Raw genomic sequence first — 15,001 nt, forward strand, 5'->3', positions numbered from 1 at the left:
TGTGTGTGTGTGTGTGTGTGTGTGTGTGTGTGTGTGTGTATGTGTGAATGTTGCTATTCCCTGCTCCATAGAAACAGGCTGTTCCAATGAGTGAGTCACCCAAGATTTTGTTAACTAGTGCATGACAATAGGTATTTGAATGCAGGCAGGTCTCAGAGGTCTCAAACCCTGGCTTGGTCCCTGTTGGTTGTGGTGGTTCTTGGGAAGACACCTCCCCTTCCCATTTCTTTTTTTTTTTTTTTTCTTTTTTTCTTTTTTTTGTTTTTTTGTTAATTTTTCTCTTTTTTTTCAATCAAATAATTTTTTTATTAATTTATTCTTGTTACATCTCAATGGTTATCCCATCCCTTGTATCCTCCCATTCTTCCCTCCCTCCCATTTTCCCATTATTCCCCTCCTTTATGACTGTTACTGAGGAGGACCTCCTCCCCCTGTATATGCTCATAGGGTATCAAGTCTCTTCTTGGTAACCTGCTGTCCTTCCTCTGAGTGCCACCAGGTCTCCCCCTTCCCATTTCTTGTTGCTCTCTGTAGCCTGTACTGCTCTACCATGGGGTCTGGTTGGCCCCTGCTGGCTGACCAACATCACCATCCCATTCACATGGCTTACACTGCACTGCTGCCTTCTCTGGGCCCCTTTGTCGTCCATGTCCTTCCTCACAGAGAGAGCCTGACACCGGCTTGCTTCTGCAACCCTCTTAGACTTTTGTTCTCATAGCATCCTTGGTGATTTACTGTCTTATACCACCTGTAAAGAACTCTGAATTAATTTTGTTTCTTAAATAAATAAACATTTCTTTTTTTAAAGACAAATTCAAAAACTTATTTTTATGTGTGTAGGTACTTTGCATGCATATATGTGTACTGCATGCATGACTGGTGTCCCCCGAGGCCAGAAGAGGGCATCAGATCCCCTGGAACAGGGGTTGGTAAATCCCTCTGTAGGTGCTGGAAATCAAACGTGGGTCCTTTGGGAGAGCAAGCAGTGATCTTAACAGTGAGCCATCTCTCCAGCCCCTGGACCAATTCCTATGGGAAGGATAACATTTTATTTTTCTGTTTAAGGAAACTGATCAGCAGTTCAAGGTGGGTGTGTGTGTGTGTGTGTGTGTGTGTGTGTGTGTGTGTGTGTGTGTGTGTGTGTTTATACCAGCTTCGGGGACTCAGTTGCTAAGCTTTCAGGGTTTCATGACCCAGTTGACTTGACATCGAGAGTTTGAGGTCAGTCATCTTAAAAGCGTCGATATGTGGAAGAAGACAAATGAGACTTGTCTCCTCTCTGTCACTTTGTGGAGAATTTATCACTGGACCTCAGCTCTGCACAGCCGTGGGCATGCCTTTGCGCTCACTTCCTCCCTCCTGACCCTGGTGCCTGGGGTCTGAGCTAAGCTTAGGGCCAGCTCCCCAGATCAGAGACAGAGAGTAAACCACTGAGCCAGCTGTGGAATGGCGGCTACTCTGAGGCTAGGCACACACTTAGACATCTTCAGGAAGAGGGCCTTGCACAGAGATGATCTTTTCCTTGCTCCATCTGAGGAAGAGCTCTCTTTTTTTTATCAAGTGCTTGCCTCTCTGCCTTTACATGTATGTGTTAAGACCTACTAGATGGTTCAGTGGATAAAAGTGTTTGCCAGCTGTGAGGAACTTTTTTTCTTTTTCTTTTCTTCCTTCCTTCCTTCCTTCTCCTCCTCCTCTCCCTCCTCCTCCTCCTCCTCCTCCTCCTCCTCCTCCTCCTTCTTCTTCTTCTTCTTCTTCTCTCTCTCTCTCTCTCTCTCTCTCTCTCTCTCTCTCTCTCTCTCTCTCTCTCTCTCTCTCTCTCTGATCAAAGGTAGTTAGCACAGCAAGGACTCATATTTCGTGAGGCTTCCCTGTCCTGTCTGCATGGATTAGCCAGTCACGTCAGATTGTGAAGTCAAGCTTCATAAGTGGAATGAGAAGAAGTCACACCCCATGCCAGGAGTACATTATGACGCCATGTTGGCCCTGGTGTGTAACTAGCCCAATTTGGGTTCTAGTATATCCTTTTTACAAAAAGAACTGTCTTGTTTGATCCCTTTGCTTTGTTCTCGTCTTCTTTTGCATGGCACTGATGTTATTTCTGACACCAACCAAGCCTAATGACCCAAGATAGAGCCCAGAACCCATGTAAGAAAAAGCTTCATGGGGTGGCATGTTTCTATAATAAGGACTTCCACTGAGAGGTGGGAGGCAGAGATCGTAGGGTCACTTTCAAAGTTGCTCATGGCCAGCTAGCCAGAAGTACACAGGATGATGGAATCACAAAAGACCCTGTCTCAATAAGGTCGAAGGACAGAGCTCCCCAAAATTATCTTCTGGACTTGACATGGTCAGTTTAAAACGAGACTGAGCCAAGACGTGATACCTCATTGTGATAAATGTCCCTTTGTTTTGAAAGAATAAAATAAGTGGCTTATGAGAAAACATCTGTATATGATAGAGTAAATGAATATTAATTCCTTCAACTCAAATTAACTTGAGTTTTTGAACCCAAGTCTGTTCTTTGCTGTCTCCTCTTCTGACTGTGGGAGACTCTGGCAGGTGACTCAGACTGAGGAGTGCAAGCTCCCTTTGTGGTATCTCTCAACTCCTGCTTCCTGAAAAACAGATTCTCTCTGTTTGTGGAAAATAAACCTAACAGCATCCCAAATTCCTGTTTGTCCCTTAAGACCTCTCTTCATCCTCCCTGTGGATCGTGATACCTCTTTCTGAATAATTTTTACTCTCTCAGACATTGGTCCAAGAAAGCCTCAGAGACAGTCAGTTGCTCAAGACCAAGCAGTGAGCCTTGGTTTGTTGTTGTTTCCCTCATCCGTGTTCTTTTCACTGATTTATATCCCACTTTGCACCCTGGGCTTGCAGAGCCCTGTTCCTCTGAACACCCTTCTCAGTTCTCTCTTTAAGCATGCGTCCATTCTTCTTAAAGCGGTTTCTGGCCATGACTCCCGCAAAGTATACATACACCCCCTCACTCCAGACATTGAATGGTGCTGGGCCCCGCTAGTTCTTATGTACCTGTGAGACCTGGGGCTCTGCACTAGAGGTCAGGCACTCAGGGGAGCTCTGAATTTTTCACTGTGCAACTAACTAGCAGTTACGTTCCCTTCACTGTGCCTGAATTCCTTTTCTGACAAACGGTGTTGCTAGCAGCAGTGTGGAAAGGAAGGACTGAGATGAAGTTGGAAGAGAAGCATCAGAGCATCAGAAGGTTACTGTTGCCTTTTCAATGACAGCTTTGATGAGGTCAAGTTTACCCTTGTGGTTCTGTTCTGCTTAAAACCCAAACCAGCTAAGTGTTTGTAGCCCTGTTCCACTGTATTGCCTCACACCACTATGGACCAAAGAGACGTATGTCTAATACCATCTATATTCTTAAACTATATTTATGTGCAATGTTTCATTGTTGATGGTTGTTTTGTTCGCTTCCTCCAAACTTCAGAGTGTACTAACTAGCTTCCTTCAAAGGAGTTTTTATACCTTTTGCACAAATGAAGAAAAGAAAAAAGGGTCAGGTGGTGGCGGCCCATGCCTTTAATCCCAGGACTTGGAAGGCAGAGGTGGGTGGATTTCTGTGAGTTTGAGGCCAGCCTGGTCTGCAAAGAGAGTCCAGGACAGCCAAGGCTACACAGAGAAACCCTGCCTCTGGGAGAAAAAAAGAAAAAGGAAAAAGAAAACAAAACCCTCAAATATTCAGACATTATCTAATTATCTAGCATGAGGACCCTGCACCCACGGCTGTGCCAGGAGCAGTTAAGAGTAGGCATATTGTAGTTGGATCTGGGAAACGATCTAACCGGTGTTTGATAACGTAGCTTTAGAAAAGCTACTCAGGCTATTTTCATCTGCTGTCTACTGTGTGTTTGTCTGTTTACTTTTGTTTTTGAAGATCTCATGTAGCTGAAGCTGGCCTTGAACTCTATACAATAGCCGACAACCTAGGATTCCCGATTCTCCTGCCTCCCACATGCTGGATTCCAGGGGTGCACAGCCTCAGCTGGCCACGTCTTTGTCTTGAAGAAGTGCCTACCAGTAATATGCACTCCAAAGGGGAATCCTTGTGCCTAGTGAGTAGGGTAGCTGGACAAAGTGTTCGCCATAAACAAAGAGAGTAAATCAAGCACCCATTTCTCTGTGCTTGGCTCCCGGATTAAGGAAAAGAGGACTGAGGATTCTGTGAAGGTCACTTCCTCTTTCTCATCTAAGCTGCATGTGAGTTCAAAGCATGCCATGCCTCTTGTCGTCATCTCCCAACCCCAAAGTGACAGCTGAGCATGCGATACTACCTGTCACCCTTTTCTGTCTGTATCACCATAGCTCCAACACTTCCCCGCCAAAACCTGATCATTCCTAGCATTTCCTTGCACAGCACAGGTAGGAAAAAAAAGTGTTATACAGGATCAAGAACCTTATTTTCTTTGCCATGGTCATGAAAGAATACAATTCTCCCTTCTTCCCCAGGGAGAAGGCTTTGCTTTCAGTTTGTTTCCATAACTCATGCCTATTATCTGCGTTCAATTCTTCCTCAAATTCTAACATTGAGCCTCTCTTGTTTTCTTTTCTATGTGTTAGGTTGGACCCACCTGACCATATATTATTGGGTAGATTCAGAATCTGATGTTTCATTTTTGGTGGTGGATGTGTACATGAAAATACAGTCAACAGTGAAAGCATAAACTCTATTATGAAATTTCACAGCTTCCCTTCCAAATGACTATGTAGCTGGGTAGAAGCCGAGAGACTTGTGAAATTTTGGGGCCTGGTTAATTTTGGTGTGTAATTTTGGTTTGGTTTGAAAAAAAAAAACAATAGAACTTAAAAAAAGGCAGAGGAAGAAGTCAGTCAGTTTTTGTAACAGTGCTATGAAAGGGGACACAGAGTCATGTGTGACTTCTGGGACAACTCTGCAAAGGAGGCTCAACCAGATTTGTGCAGTTTTGCTTGCTAAGTACAGCAACTCTGGAACCTCTGGAACCAGAGGCACCCCAACACTGCTTTGATCACTGGTTGGTGAGGAGGGCATCGCCACCCACCTGTGAACTGCGGCACCACACACGCTGGAGTAAGATGCATAGACGCCACTGCCGTAAACGTGGTATCTGGGGTCTTGGCATCCTGCAGGACATTTCACTATGAACTCTGGATTGATGATCTTTCCAGCTTTGACATCACAGTTGATCTGAGGCACAGCTGGGAATACAGAATGAGGTCAAGATTAGCCCCTTGCGGTGTCAGCTTACAGATGAGGTGACACTGTTAGGTCATAAGGACTCATTTACTTAATCTGAAAATGTCTGAATCTGAGCTGAGCCTGCATCCCTTCCATATGATGATGGTGAAGACATAGCGAGGACATTCCTCAGGCCAAAAAGCACAATGGTGTCCATTGCATTTAACGTGCTAAAAGAAAAAAAGAAATGTAAAGGCTGACTTCTGTTCTGGTTTGGACAATTAATTAACTGAAAATAATCATGAGAAAAGACCCACCTCCAGTGATCAAATTGTTATCTGGAGTCAACAGAAGGGGGAACTACTGTTTTCCCAGATGCCCTGTGGCTATCACAGGAAGAGAAAACTTTTAAAGGGAGGCAGGGGTGACAAACAAGGGGAGTGTGGGTTGTAGAGTGAGAGATAACTGAGGTAGGTGGCCTTCTGGGCAGAGAAGCAGGAGGGAGAAGCCGCTAGGCTGGGCCAGGCTCAGCAGGGTTGAGCATTTGTATTCTGTGTGAGAGGGAAGACATGAAAGGTCTTTGGACAGAGGAAGCTATATTCAAAGCGACCTTTTTTTGGTTTGGTCCTAGAGGATTTCTTTGGTCTAGATGTTGAGTCGCTACAGGACCCATCTCTTGCCTCTACACTTGAAAAGGTGGGTACCCCTCCACTGGGCGTTCTGAGGCATGCATCCACTCGTGTCTGCTGCCTCTTTCTCCTTGTGTCAACTACAGGAAGGCCTTCGAGAGCGGAAGCCTTCCCTGAGGGTGAGGCGAAAAACATGTTTTGCTGACAGTGTTTGAAAAGGAGGTGGGTGCTTCCTCTCTGCAAAGCTTTTCCTCCCGCAGAAGGGAAAGGTCCCCCAAGTCACAGCTCCCTAAACTGAGTTGCAGAGTTTTGTGAGTTCAAGGCCAGCCTGGCTTACACAGTGAGATCTTTTCTCTCAAAAAAGCAAAAGAGAAAGAGCATGAAGTTGGGTGATGATAAGGAGAGGTAATAATAAAGGTTTTATTTTATTTATATATGTATGCATAAAATCACATGTCTGTGTACCTGTATATTTACACATTTTTTTCAAATGTCTGAGGAGATCAGAAGAGGTCCTTGGATCCCCTGCGGCTATGAGCCCTTGTGGGTGATTTCGAGGAACTCTGTGAGTGCTGAGAACCAAACCCAGGGCCTCATGATCGAGCCCCAAAGGGCTTTCAATTGCCAAAGCATCTCTCCAAGCTGCTGTACTACATGTTTTCCACACAGTCATGTGAACCAGAGCTCTCAGCTTAGATGGTTACAAACTTCAAATGTTGAGTAGCTGCAAAATACTAAAGATTCTCTACAGTATCAAATATTCAGATAAGATTTAATTTTTTAAGTGTAAAAAATAAAAAAGCATATCCTTCTCATTAATGTGCAAATTTGCTTGTCTTTAATAAATGCTAAAGTCATACTAATGCCAAATAATTGCCCTAAAATAATTTTTATGATTATTAGTAAGTATATTATTTATATATCTATTGTATACATCTATCTGCCCAAGTGGCATAAACATTTCTGACTCAAAAGGTTGCGAGTGGGAATTTAAGGACCTTGCCCCAAAGATCTGTTGAGTTAGCCTACTCCTTTAACCCCAGCACTCAGGAGGCAGAGGCGAGCGGATCTTTAAAACCACCCTTGTTCTACAACAAGTTCGAGGCCAGCCAAGGCTACATAATGAGACTCTGTGCCAAATAACAAGTCAACAAGCCTGCTCCGGTGACTCTACAGCTAGAGGTGTGTTCCGTTCTGGGACCTGCTCTTTAGAAGAGATTCCAAACATGATTCTAAGACATAAACACAGTTCAGCATGGATGCCAGGAAAACACTAAACGGAAATCAGGATTGACCAAAAAAAAAAAAAAAAAAAAAAAAAAACCCATTGAGCCGGTTAGAAGGAAGAGTTCAGAGGCAAGCGCTCCTTTGTCTCTACAAGCAGCACTGTTGCGAGCTGTGACACCAGAGGCTGAACTGGAAGGGTAAGCGTAAACTTTCCACAGAGGTACATTTATCAAGGGCTTTCCAGGAAGTGATGCTCCCCGGGTAGGAAAAGGCTTCGGTGCAAGTATGCAAAACAGAACAGTAAGGGAGTTTCTGTCCTGGGTGGGGGTGGTGGAAGTTAAACTCCTCCCAGTGCTAAGAGCCCGTGATTACACTCAGAGATCCAGGAGCTTTGCCAGGCCACCCACCCTCTGAGTTACTGAGATGCTCACGGAGTCTTTAATGGCTTCCAGCTGTATTCCAAAGTGCTCGTCCCACCCCACCCCCTCCCCTTAACCCTAATGTAACCGAATGAGCAGTTACATTTCATTCAAGTTGGAGAGGGAACGGAAGTTGAACTCTTGCTTTTTTTCCCCACACACCCCTCCCACAAGCTTTGCCACTCAGGGCTGGGACAGCATGGCGTTCCTCCTGGGAGCCACGGCTGAGCCTGATCACAGGCCTAAGCAATTTGTGGTCTACAATAACAACAGGAGCTCTGTGCTTGAAACATTTAGTTCCGTCCTCCAGGCCCAAGTTGCTTCTTTTTAACCTTTTGTTCTTTTAAACTCCGTTACCCAAGGCCGTGCTTACTCTTTTGAGCCTTAGAGTATACATTTTTTAAAAAATTAAATTAATTTATTTATTCACTTTACACTCCGATCGTAGATTCAATTCGTAGACCCAAAGAATCTAAGTAACAGGGAGGACCAAAGGGAGGATGCTTAAACCTCCCTCAGAAGGGGGAATGGAATAGACAGCAGAAGTGGCTGAAGGGAGGGATCATGGTAAAAGAGGAAGTGTAGAGAGACATGAGGGTGGGGGGCTCGAGGAAGGGGGGGGGGAACAGAAGTGCTATAGAGATAAGAGAAACCGGGGGCAGGTGCGGGGCGGCGGGCGGGGGGGGGGAGGAGTAGGGCGCAGGGGCAGGGCCAGCTCTGTAACAAGCTGGAGACCTAAGACAGGGTAGGCTTCTGGAAGGATCTGGGGTGGGAGGAGACTCTAGCTGAGACTCCTAGTAGCAGGGGTCATGGAGACGGAAGAGGACACTCTCTAACTTGACAGGACTCCTAGTGGAGGGAGGGGAACACCAACCCACGCAGAATATACATTATTTTAAAAGGCAATTTGGGGGTGAAAGATGCCAGTTTAGTCTCTCCTCCGATTAGCTCGTTGCTGGGTCTCTGGATATAAATGGGGGTGTTCAACTCCCAGTACCGCCACAGATTACTCCCAAATACATCCCTCCCTTAGATGGAAAGGAAAGAGCAGACTTCTGGGTCTGAGCTATTAGAAAGAGGAAATGGCAAACCCCGTGGGTCGGGACTACAGTTTGAGGACACTTCAGTACTCCGAGGATTTGGATCTTCTGGAAGGCTAACCCAGTCTGATCGAAGCCGAACCTGGAAATGTACTGAATTGGTACTCAGGGTGCACACACAATACATGATGCAGGGTTCTCCATGGAATCTGTAGCTAGACAGGCAAACAGAAATGCTCCATAGGAACATCCTGCTGTGTTAGTTTTTCTTTTTCTTTTGTGGAACATTTGATGTTTCTCTCTCCTCTCCCCTCTCTCCTCTCCCCTCTCCCCTCTCCCCTCTCTCCTCTCCTCTCCTCTCCTCTCCTCTCCTCCTCTCCTCTCCTCTCCTCTCCTCTCCTCTCTCTCCTCTCCTCTCCTCTCCTCTCCTCTCTCTCTCTCCTCTCTCTCTCTCTCTCCTCTCTCTCTCTCTCCTTCTCTCTCTCTCTCTCTCTCTCTCTCTCCCCCTCCTAGGAAGCATTTCAAACCTGATTAGTAAAGTTGGTGGCTGACGTGATTCTGCCCCATAGGATGATGCTCACATACTTTAGAAAAACAAGGAGCGATGGCGAAGAGTGGCTAAAGGTTAAATAGTTGTTAGATGTATACAGAAAATTAAGCCAGAGAAAGTGAGCTAATTAAATTTTGTAGAGCAATTGCCAAGATCATTGGAAAGTACAGTAAGTATCCAGTCAGGAAAAAAAGCAAGCCATTTTGTATTTTTCTGACAGTAATTTTTGAGTATGTAAGAATCACGGTATTTTAAAAGTTTTCTTTATAGTCTTCTCCAAGTTGCCTGAGAAGAGATGTCTCCTATGGCTCCTCCCTGCCTCTACTTGGGGACAGATGAAATGACTTATCTTGGCTTTGTAAGTGGGTTTTGCCTTCACAAGACACTATCACCATTTGTCTTTACACTTCCTTCCTCTCAGCTTTGGAGTTTATCCACAATATCCATGAAGTAGACTTCTTTAACGGGAAAAATGAAACAAGGCTGAGCTGGCAGCCTCCTGCTCAGGAGTGAGGGAGCAGCGTCAGACATTATCCCCCACACATGCACTCACAACTTCTACAAAGGCTTCTCCCTGAGAACATTCAAAGAAAGCAAGACGGAAGCTTGCTTTCTCCCTGGTGGGGGGAGGCCAGGGAGACACATGGCAGAGCCACCCAGGGGGCATCCGGAGGGAAAAGCTTCATTGGCACGTTGGCCTTGCAGCTTGGGCCTGGCTGTACACACTGCTTTTGTCTTTGCTTTCTCCCCAGCGCCTTCTGATGGATCCTTAAGGCTCCCTTGCTTCCTACAGCCACCATCCCTTGCAAACCATAGCATCCCAGTGCCAGCCACGGATTCCTTCCCTGAGGCCCTAGGAATCAAGCATGGGGTAAAGAGGACCGCACGCAAGCCAAGTGGGTCGAGCTGTCAGGTTCTGTTCCATCAGCGGTTCCCTCCCTCCCTAAAGCAGTGACCCTTTACTACAGTTCCTCATGCTGCGGTGACCCCCCCCACCACTGTAAAATTATTTTGTTGCCACTTCATAACTGTACTTTTACTACTGTTATGGATTGTAGTGTAAATATCTGAAATGTAGGATATCTGATATGTGTCCCCAAAGGGGTCACAACCCACAGTCTGAGACCCACTGTGTAACATGATTTATGAGACCAGTATGTCATCTGTATTATTACAGACGTCCCATTTCAGAACAGAAAACTGATGATCTGAGCCAGTATTTTAATGTACAATGGCTGCCTTAGAGGAGGAAGGCAGGCACAGTGGTGCACATCTGTAATCCCAACACTCAGGAGGAGAAGATAGGAAGATCACGAGTGAGAGACCAGCCTAAACTACGTACGGAGATCATGTCTCACAAGCAAAACGAAACAAAACAAAAATCCTTACACACAGAGAGAGAGAGAGCTGCAAGTGTACATGCTGTTCATGGGCCTCCTGCCTGAGCTAATATGATGGGGCTTGGCAGGTGCCGTTCCCAATAAGCCAGGTACGTGGCAGGCCAAAGCAGACTGCATGTAGGCTTCTTATTTTACTGTTCACCTTTTTCCGTGATCCCAGAAAAACCACATTACTTCTGGGATAAAAATTCCTTATTAATTAGGGAAAGCCTTTGTAAGCTTGCTCTGTGTCTGCTAATGAGGACGAATTACTACAACATAAAAGAGCTTACGCATGAAAAGTTTTAATATTTGGCTTCAGTTTATTGGCCTGTGGTATTGAACTAGTGTAAAACTGTACTTTAAAGAAAATTACATAAAAAGTTATTAGTTTAATGAAATGAGAACATCAGTTCGAAGACAAGATGCCCTTTTTGGTCCTGACCTCCAACAAACAGGGTATGCCTGTTCTTTCTTTGGAGGGACGTCTTTTGAAAATTCTTTTAATTTTCTTAAACAGTTTTTGAATATGTTGAATCTGCTCAAAAACTATCAGTGGCTTTTTGTTGCCTTTAAGAAACGTTTAAAGATAACTGAGGCCTGTTTACAATCTCTTCTAAAGGAACTCTGGACTTGCCAATACTATATTTCAAATGTGCGCCATCTTGAAACATGACTCAAATCACTGCCCATACCTGGGCTTTACCCCCAGCCCCCCCTCATCTGTTTAACCACTGCTATATTTTTTTAAGGTCTTAGTTCTAATTGGATCTTCCTTCATCTAGAATATAAACTTCAAGAGGACAAGGATTTTATTTTATTTTTTCTTTTGGAGACAGGGTTTCTCTGTGTAGCCCTGGCTGTCCTGGACTCACTTTGTAGACCAGGCTGGCCTCGAACTCACAGAGATCCACTTGCTTCTGCCTCCTCAAGTGCTGGGATTAAAGGAGCATGCCACTACACCTGTTTGTGTGTGTGTGTGTGTATTTTGTTTATTGTTTTTTTTTGTTTGTTTTTTGTTTTTGTTTTTTTGAGACAGGGTTTCTCTATATAGCCTTGGCTGTCCTGGACTCGCTTTGTAGACCAGGCTGGCCTCGAACTCACAGCGATCCGCTTGCCTCTGCCTCCCGAGTGCTGGGATTAAAGGCGTGTGCCACCACGCCCGGCTTTTTTGTTCATTGTTGTTCAGAGGAATATTCAATGAATAAAGCAATTCATTTGAAAATCCTGTTTTGTTTTTGTGGGTTTTTTCTCTTCTGACTCTGCTGTATCTCTTTTTACCATCTCTGCTTCGAGATGCATTTCATGTCTGGACTGCTAGCTTGATTGCCTATCATCCTGGCTTTTCCTGTGCTAGCCTTACTCTTTGTTCCCATCTTTTCTTCATAAGCAATGTGCTGAGACTTTTTAAAAAATGTAACTGGATCTGTATCACTTTCCTGCTCAGCCCTCCTCAGTGTCTTCCTCCTGACTTCCGACTAGTGTCCAGACTCCTGAGCTGCAAGGGACTGAGGATTTGAGCCCGTCCCTTCTACTTAATCTCTTACCACAGTTACATGGACGGTGAGAGGTTCCAGTTAGCAAAGGTCTAGGGGGACAAAGCACTGGGGTTAGGGTTTGATGGAATAGTCTCTGTGGTTTGGAGAACATGAAAAAAAACCTGTGAATCTAGAGCAAACTGAGTGAGGAGATGATGTCGGCAGGGACCAAAGCACATGGGGGGCTTCGAAAATTCAAAGCTCCGCCATGATTAATGTGGCATCTGTGTCTTTCTAGAGATGCATAATGTTATTTTCAGAGGAAAGAAAATGTCCCAACAAGTCTACTGAGACATCGAAGGCTTGTGGAGGAGTGGGATGGACTGTTCTGACAGGGAAGAAGAAAAGGGCACTGTGGCACTCTCCCGCAGTATGATGGTCCCAGGGCAGAGCATGAGACCAAGAGGCATGAAGTGTGAGGTCCTGGGGCCATCTTCCCCTATGAGGAGGAGCCCACTGTTGGCCATTGAAACATCCATAGTCGTGGGTCATAATATGACAGAGTGTCAGTTGTAAAAGAGTTCTTTCTTGTAGGCAGTAGTAGAACTGAGTCACAGTGAGGAACAGGATAGGAGGGCCACAAGAACACAGGAAGGGCATGACAGAGACACCCATGAGGACCCAAGCCTCAGATTCCGCAGAAGCCATGAGAAGAGTTCTAGACTGTTAAAAAAAAGGGGGGAGGGAGCATCGTTTTTGCCTAATGTCTGAAGAATAATAAACACCCAGCTAATACCCACTCTAAACTCTGAAATGACAGCTGCTCAATTGTAGGGCTGAATCTAAATCCAGTAAATCTGACTCCAATTTTATCCCACGCTCATAAGCTGAGATTTTACAGAGAGTGCGCAGCACTGGAGACCCTTGGTCATAAAAGATTTGTCAAGAAGAGTCTACATAACAGGCAGTCAGAGGAGAGACAGCCCTATAATGAAAATTGTTAGAAAGGCAATCTGAAAGTGTGTCTTATTTTGTTTGTTTGTTTGTTTGTTTCTTTCTTTCTTTTTTTCTTTATAAAGGGTCTCACTATGTATCTTTGACTGGCCTCATCTGACTGTGTAAACTAGGCTGGCCTAGAATCCATAAAGGTGTTCCTGCCTCTGCCTCCCAAGTGCTGGAGTGTTAGGATGAGAGGTGTGTGCCGCCATGTTTAGCAAAAGGCACTTGTCTTAATACATAAAGACATGCTCAAGTTTTAAGCCCTTTAAAGTATGTATGAGTTTTTCTCATTACTGATTCCTGGCAGGTTGAGAAAATGCCTTTATTCACATGGAAGGATGGGTGGAAGGACAATGGCCAAGGAGTGACAGGACAGCTGTAATCTACCTGTGGCAACATAGCATTGGAGTGGCTTTCAACATTTATGACTCTAAAGATAGCCTATTTGAGTTGATGAGTGTCCCCTGTTGGGCGTGGTCTGGTGCTTTGGATTTGACTGCTAATTATTTTCTCCTCTGAGGTCTACTTGCTGTCTTTTAGGAGTAGACATTCAAATACCTTAAAATGACATTTGTAACTTTGCCTAACAATGTATCCCTGATTGGATAATTAAAAGGTCTAAACCCGAGCAAGGCAGGATGCGGTAGGTGTGTCCAAAGTTTGCGGGATTTGAAGAGAGCAGGATCTTGGGAGGGAGAAGCAGACAGGTACCAGAGGAGGAAGAAGGAAGAGGATCGCCATGGGTTAGGAAAGAGCCACGTGGGCCCAGAGGAGGAACTCTAAAGTTCCACATGGAAAGAGATGGCCCAGATGAACAACATTAGCAAGCATTTTGGCACTATGGGTGGGAGGTAGCCCAAGTAGAAATTGAGAAGCAGATGGCATGGGATGGAGGCTGAGATATCATGGAAGGTAGCTTAGGAGTTAAAATCTGTCATGCCCCAGGTGATAAGGCTATTCTAAAATATATCAGGTTTCTGTGTCTTTATTGATCTTGCAAGTGGGTTAAATAATAGCACTGTAATAATGATAAGCCTAAGAATAAACATTTTAAAAGACTATACTTTTACATTAACAACAATAGACCCCGGTACACATTCTTACAAAACCATGAAAGACATGTCATCTTCATTTTCCCAAGAATCAGGTTGACTGCACATGCTTACAAGCAGGGCCAGCATCAAGATCCAGCTCTTCCATCCATAAAGCCAAGGTTCTGTTAGTTCCACCTAGGTGCTTCTTCCATAACTGCCGCTAAAATAAGCTGCTGTTCTCTAGTACGACCTTCCAGGACCTTTCTGAATTCAAACAGCATTAACAGCTGTTACTGGGTGAAGGCATGATATGTATAGTAAATATGTTATATGTGTTAGTGCATGCATGGAAATACATATGTTTCTATATGTTCACCCTAATTAACTGCAAGGCAACCCACTAGTGCAATTTTCCTTGTGTTGTTTTTCTATTATTTCTAAGCACTGGTCATGGTAGAGTTTACTTCACTGAAAGTCTATAACAAAGAGTGCCAGCTTTCTTTCTTACCCACATATTGCAAAGAAGTCTAGAAATGTAATTTGTCTTTCTCCTAATGTGAAAAAAGGTACATAGAGCAACCTGTAGAGAAAACAACCAGGATTGGCACTGGGAGTCTCCGATAGAAGCCAATGCTGAAGATTAATTACAAGTCGCTATACATCCAAGGACCTACATGCCTCTTCAACCAAATCCTCCTGCAGAGGTGGGATGTTTTTCCACACCCTTGTCCAATACACTGGATAACCAAGTCCCAGAACAATGATCTCTTCATGCTCAGGGCAGCGCGTCTGGAAAGCATCCATCGTCTCAAGGCAGATTGCTGAAGTTTTCCCATACCTCATATACAAACTATTCGGATTAACTGATTGGAGTGAATGTGTGAATTTAAGGTTGTACGTTTCACCCCAAGTCAAGCCTATTTCAGTGGGCTCCAGTGTAATGGAACTATTTCAGAGTGAGGTTTCTGCATGCCTGTGGAGAACATCTTCCCTTTGCTCACTGCTGTTTCCATTGTGTCAATTTTCTGCTCAGGAATCCCTCGGGAGTATCTCTCCTCCAG

At 44.7% G+C, this 15,001-nt stretch overlaps 1 protein-coding gene across 1 annotated transcript in view; it reads right to left on the bottom strand.

Annotated features, from left to right (window-relative positions):
• Positions 1-14,744, bottom strand: part of Vit (vitrin) — a 74,637-nt gene extending 59,893 nt beyond the window's left edge. The window contains exons 1-2 of the mRNA XM_051153650.1: positions 14,615-14,744; positions 5,049-5,205 (exon numbers count right to left, since the gene is read on the bottom strand). Coding sequence (XP_051009607.1) covers positions 5,049-5,205; positions 14,615-14,744 — 287 coding nt within the window. The remainder of the gene's footprint in view (positions 1-5,048; positions 5,206-14,614) is intronic.
• Between the last annotated feature and the right edge of the window lie 257 nt (positions 14,745-15,001).

This window comes from Acomys russatus, chromosome 1 (genome assembly GCF_903995435.1).
Source record: "Acomys russatus chromosome 1, mAcoRus1.1, whole genome shotgun sequence".
NCBI classification, from domain to species: Eukaryota; Metazoa; Chordata; class Mammalia; order Rodentia; family Muridae; genus Acomys; species Acomys russatus.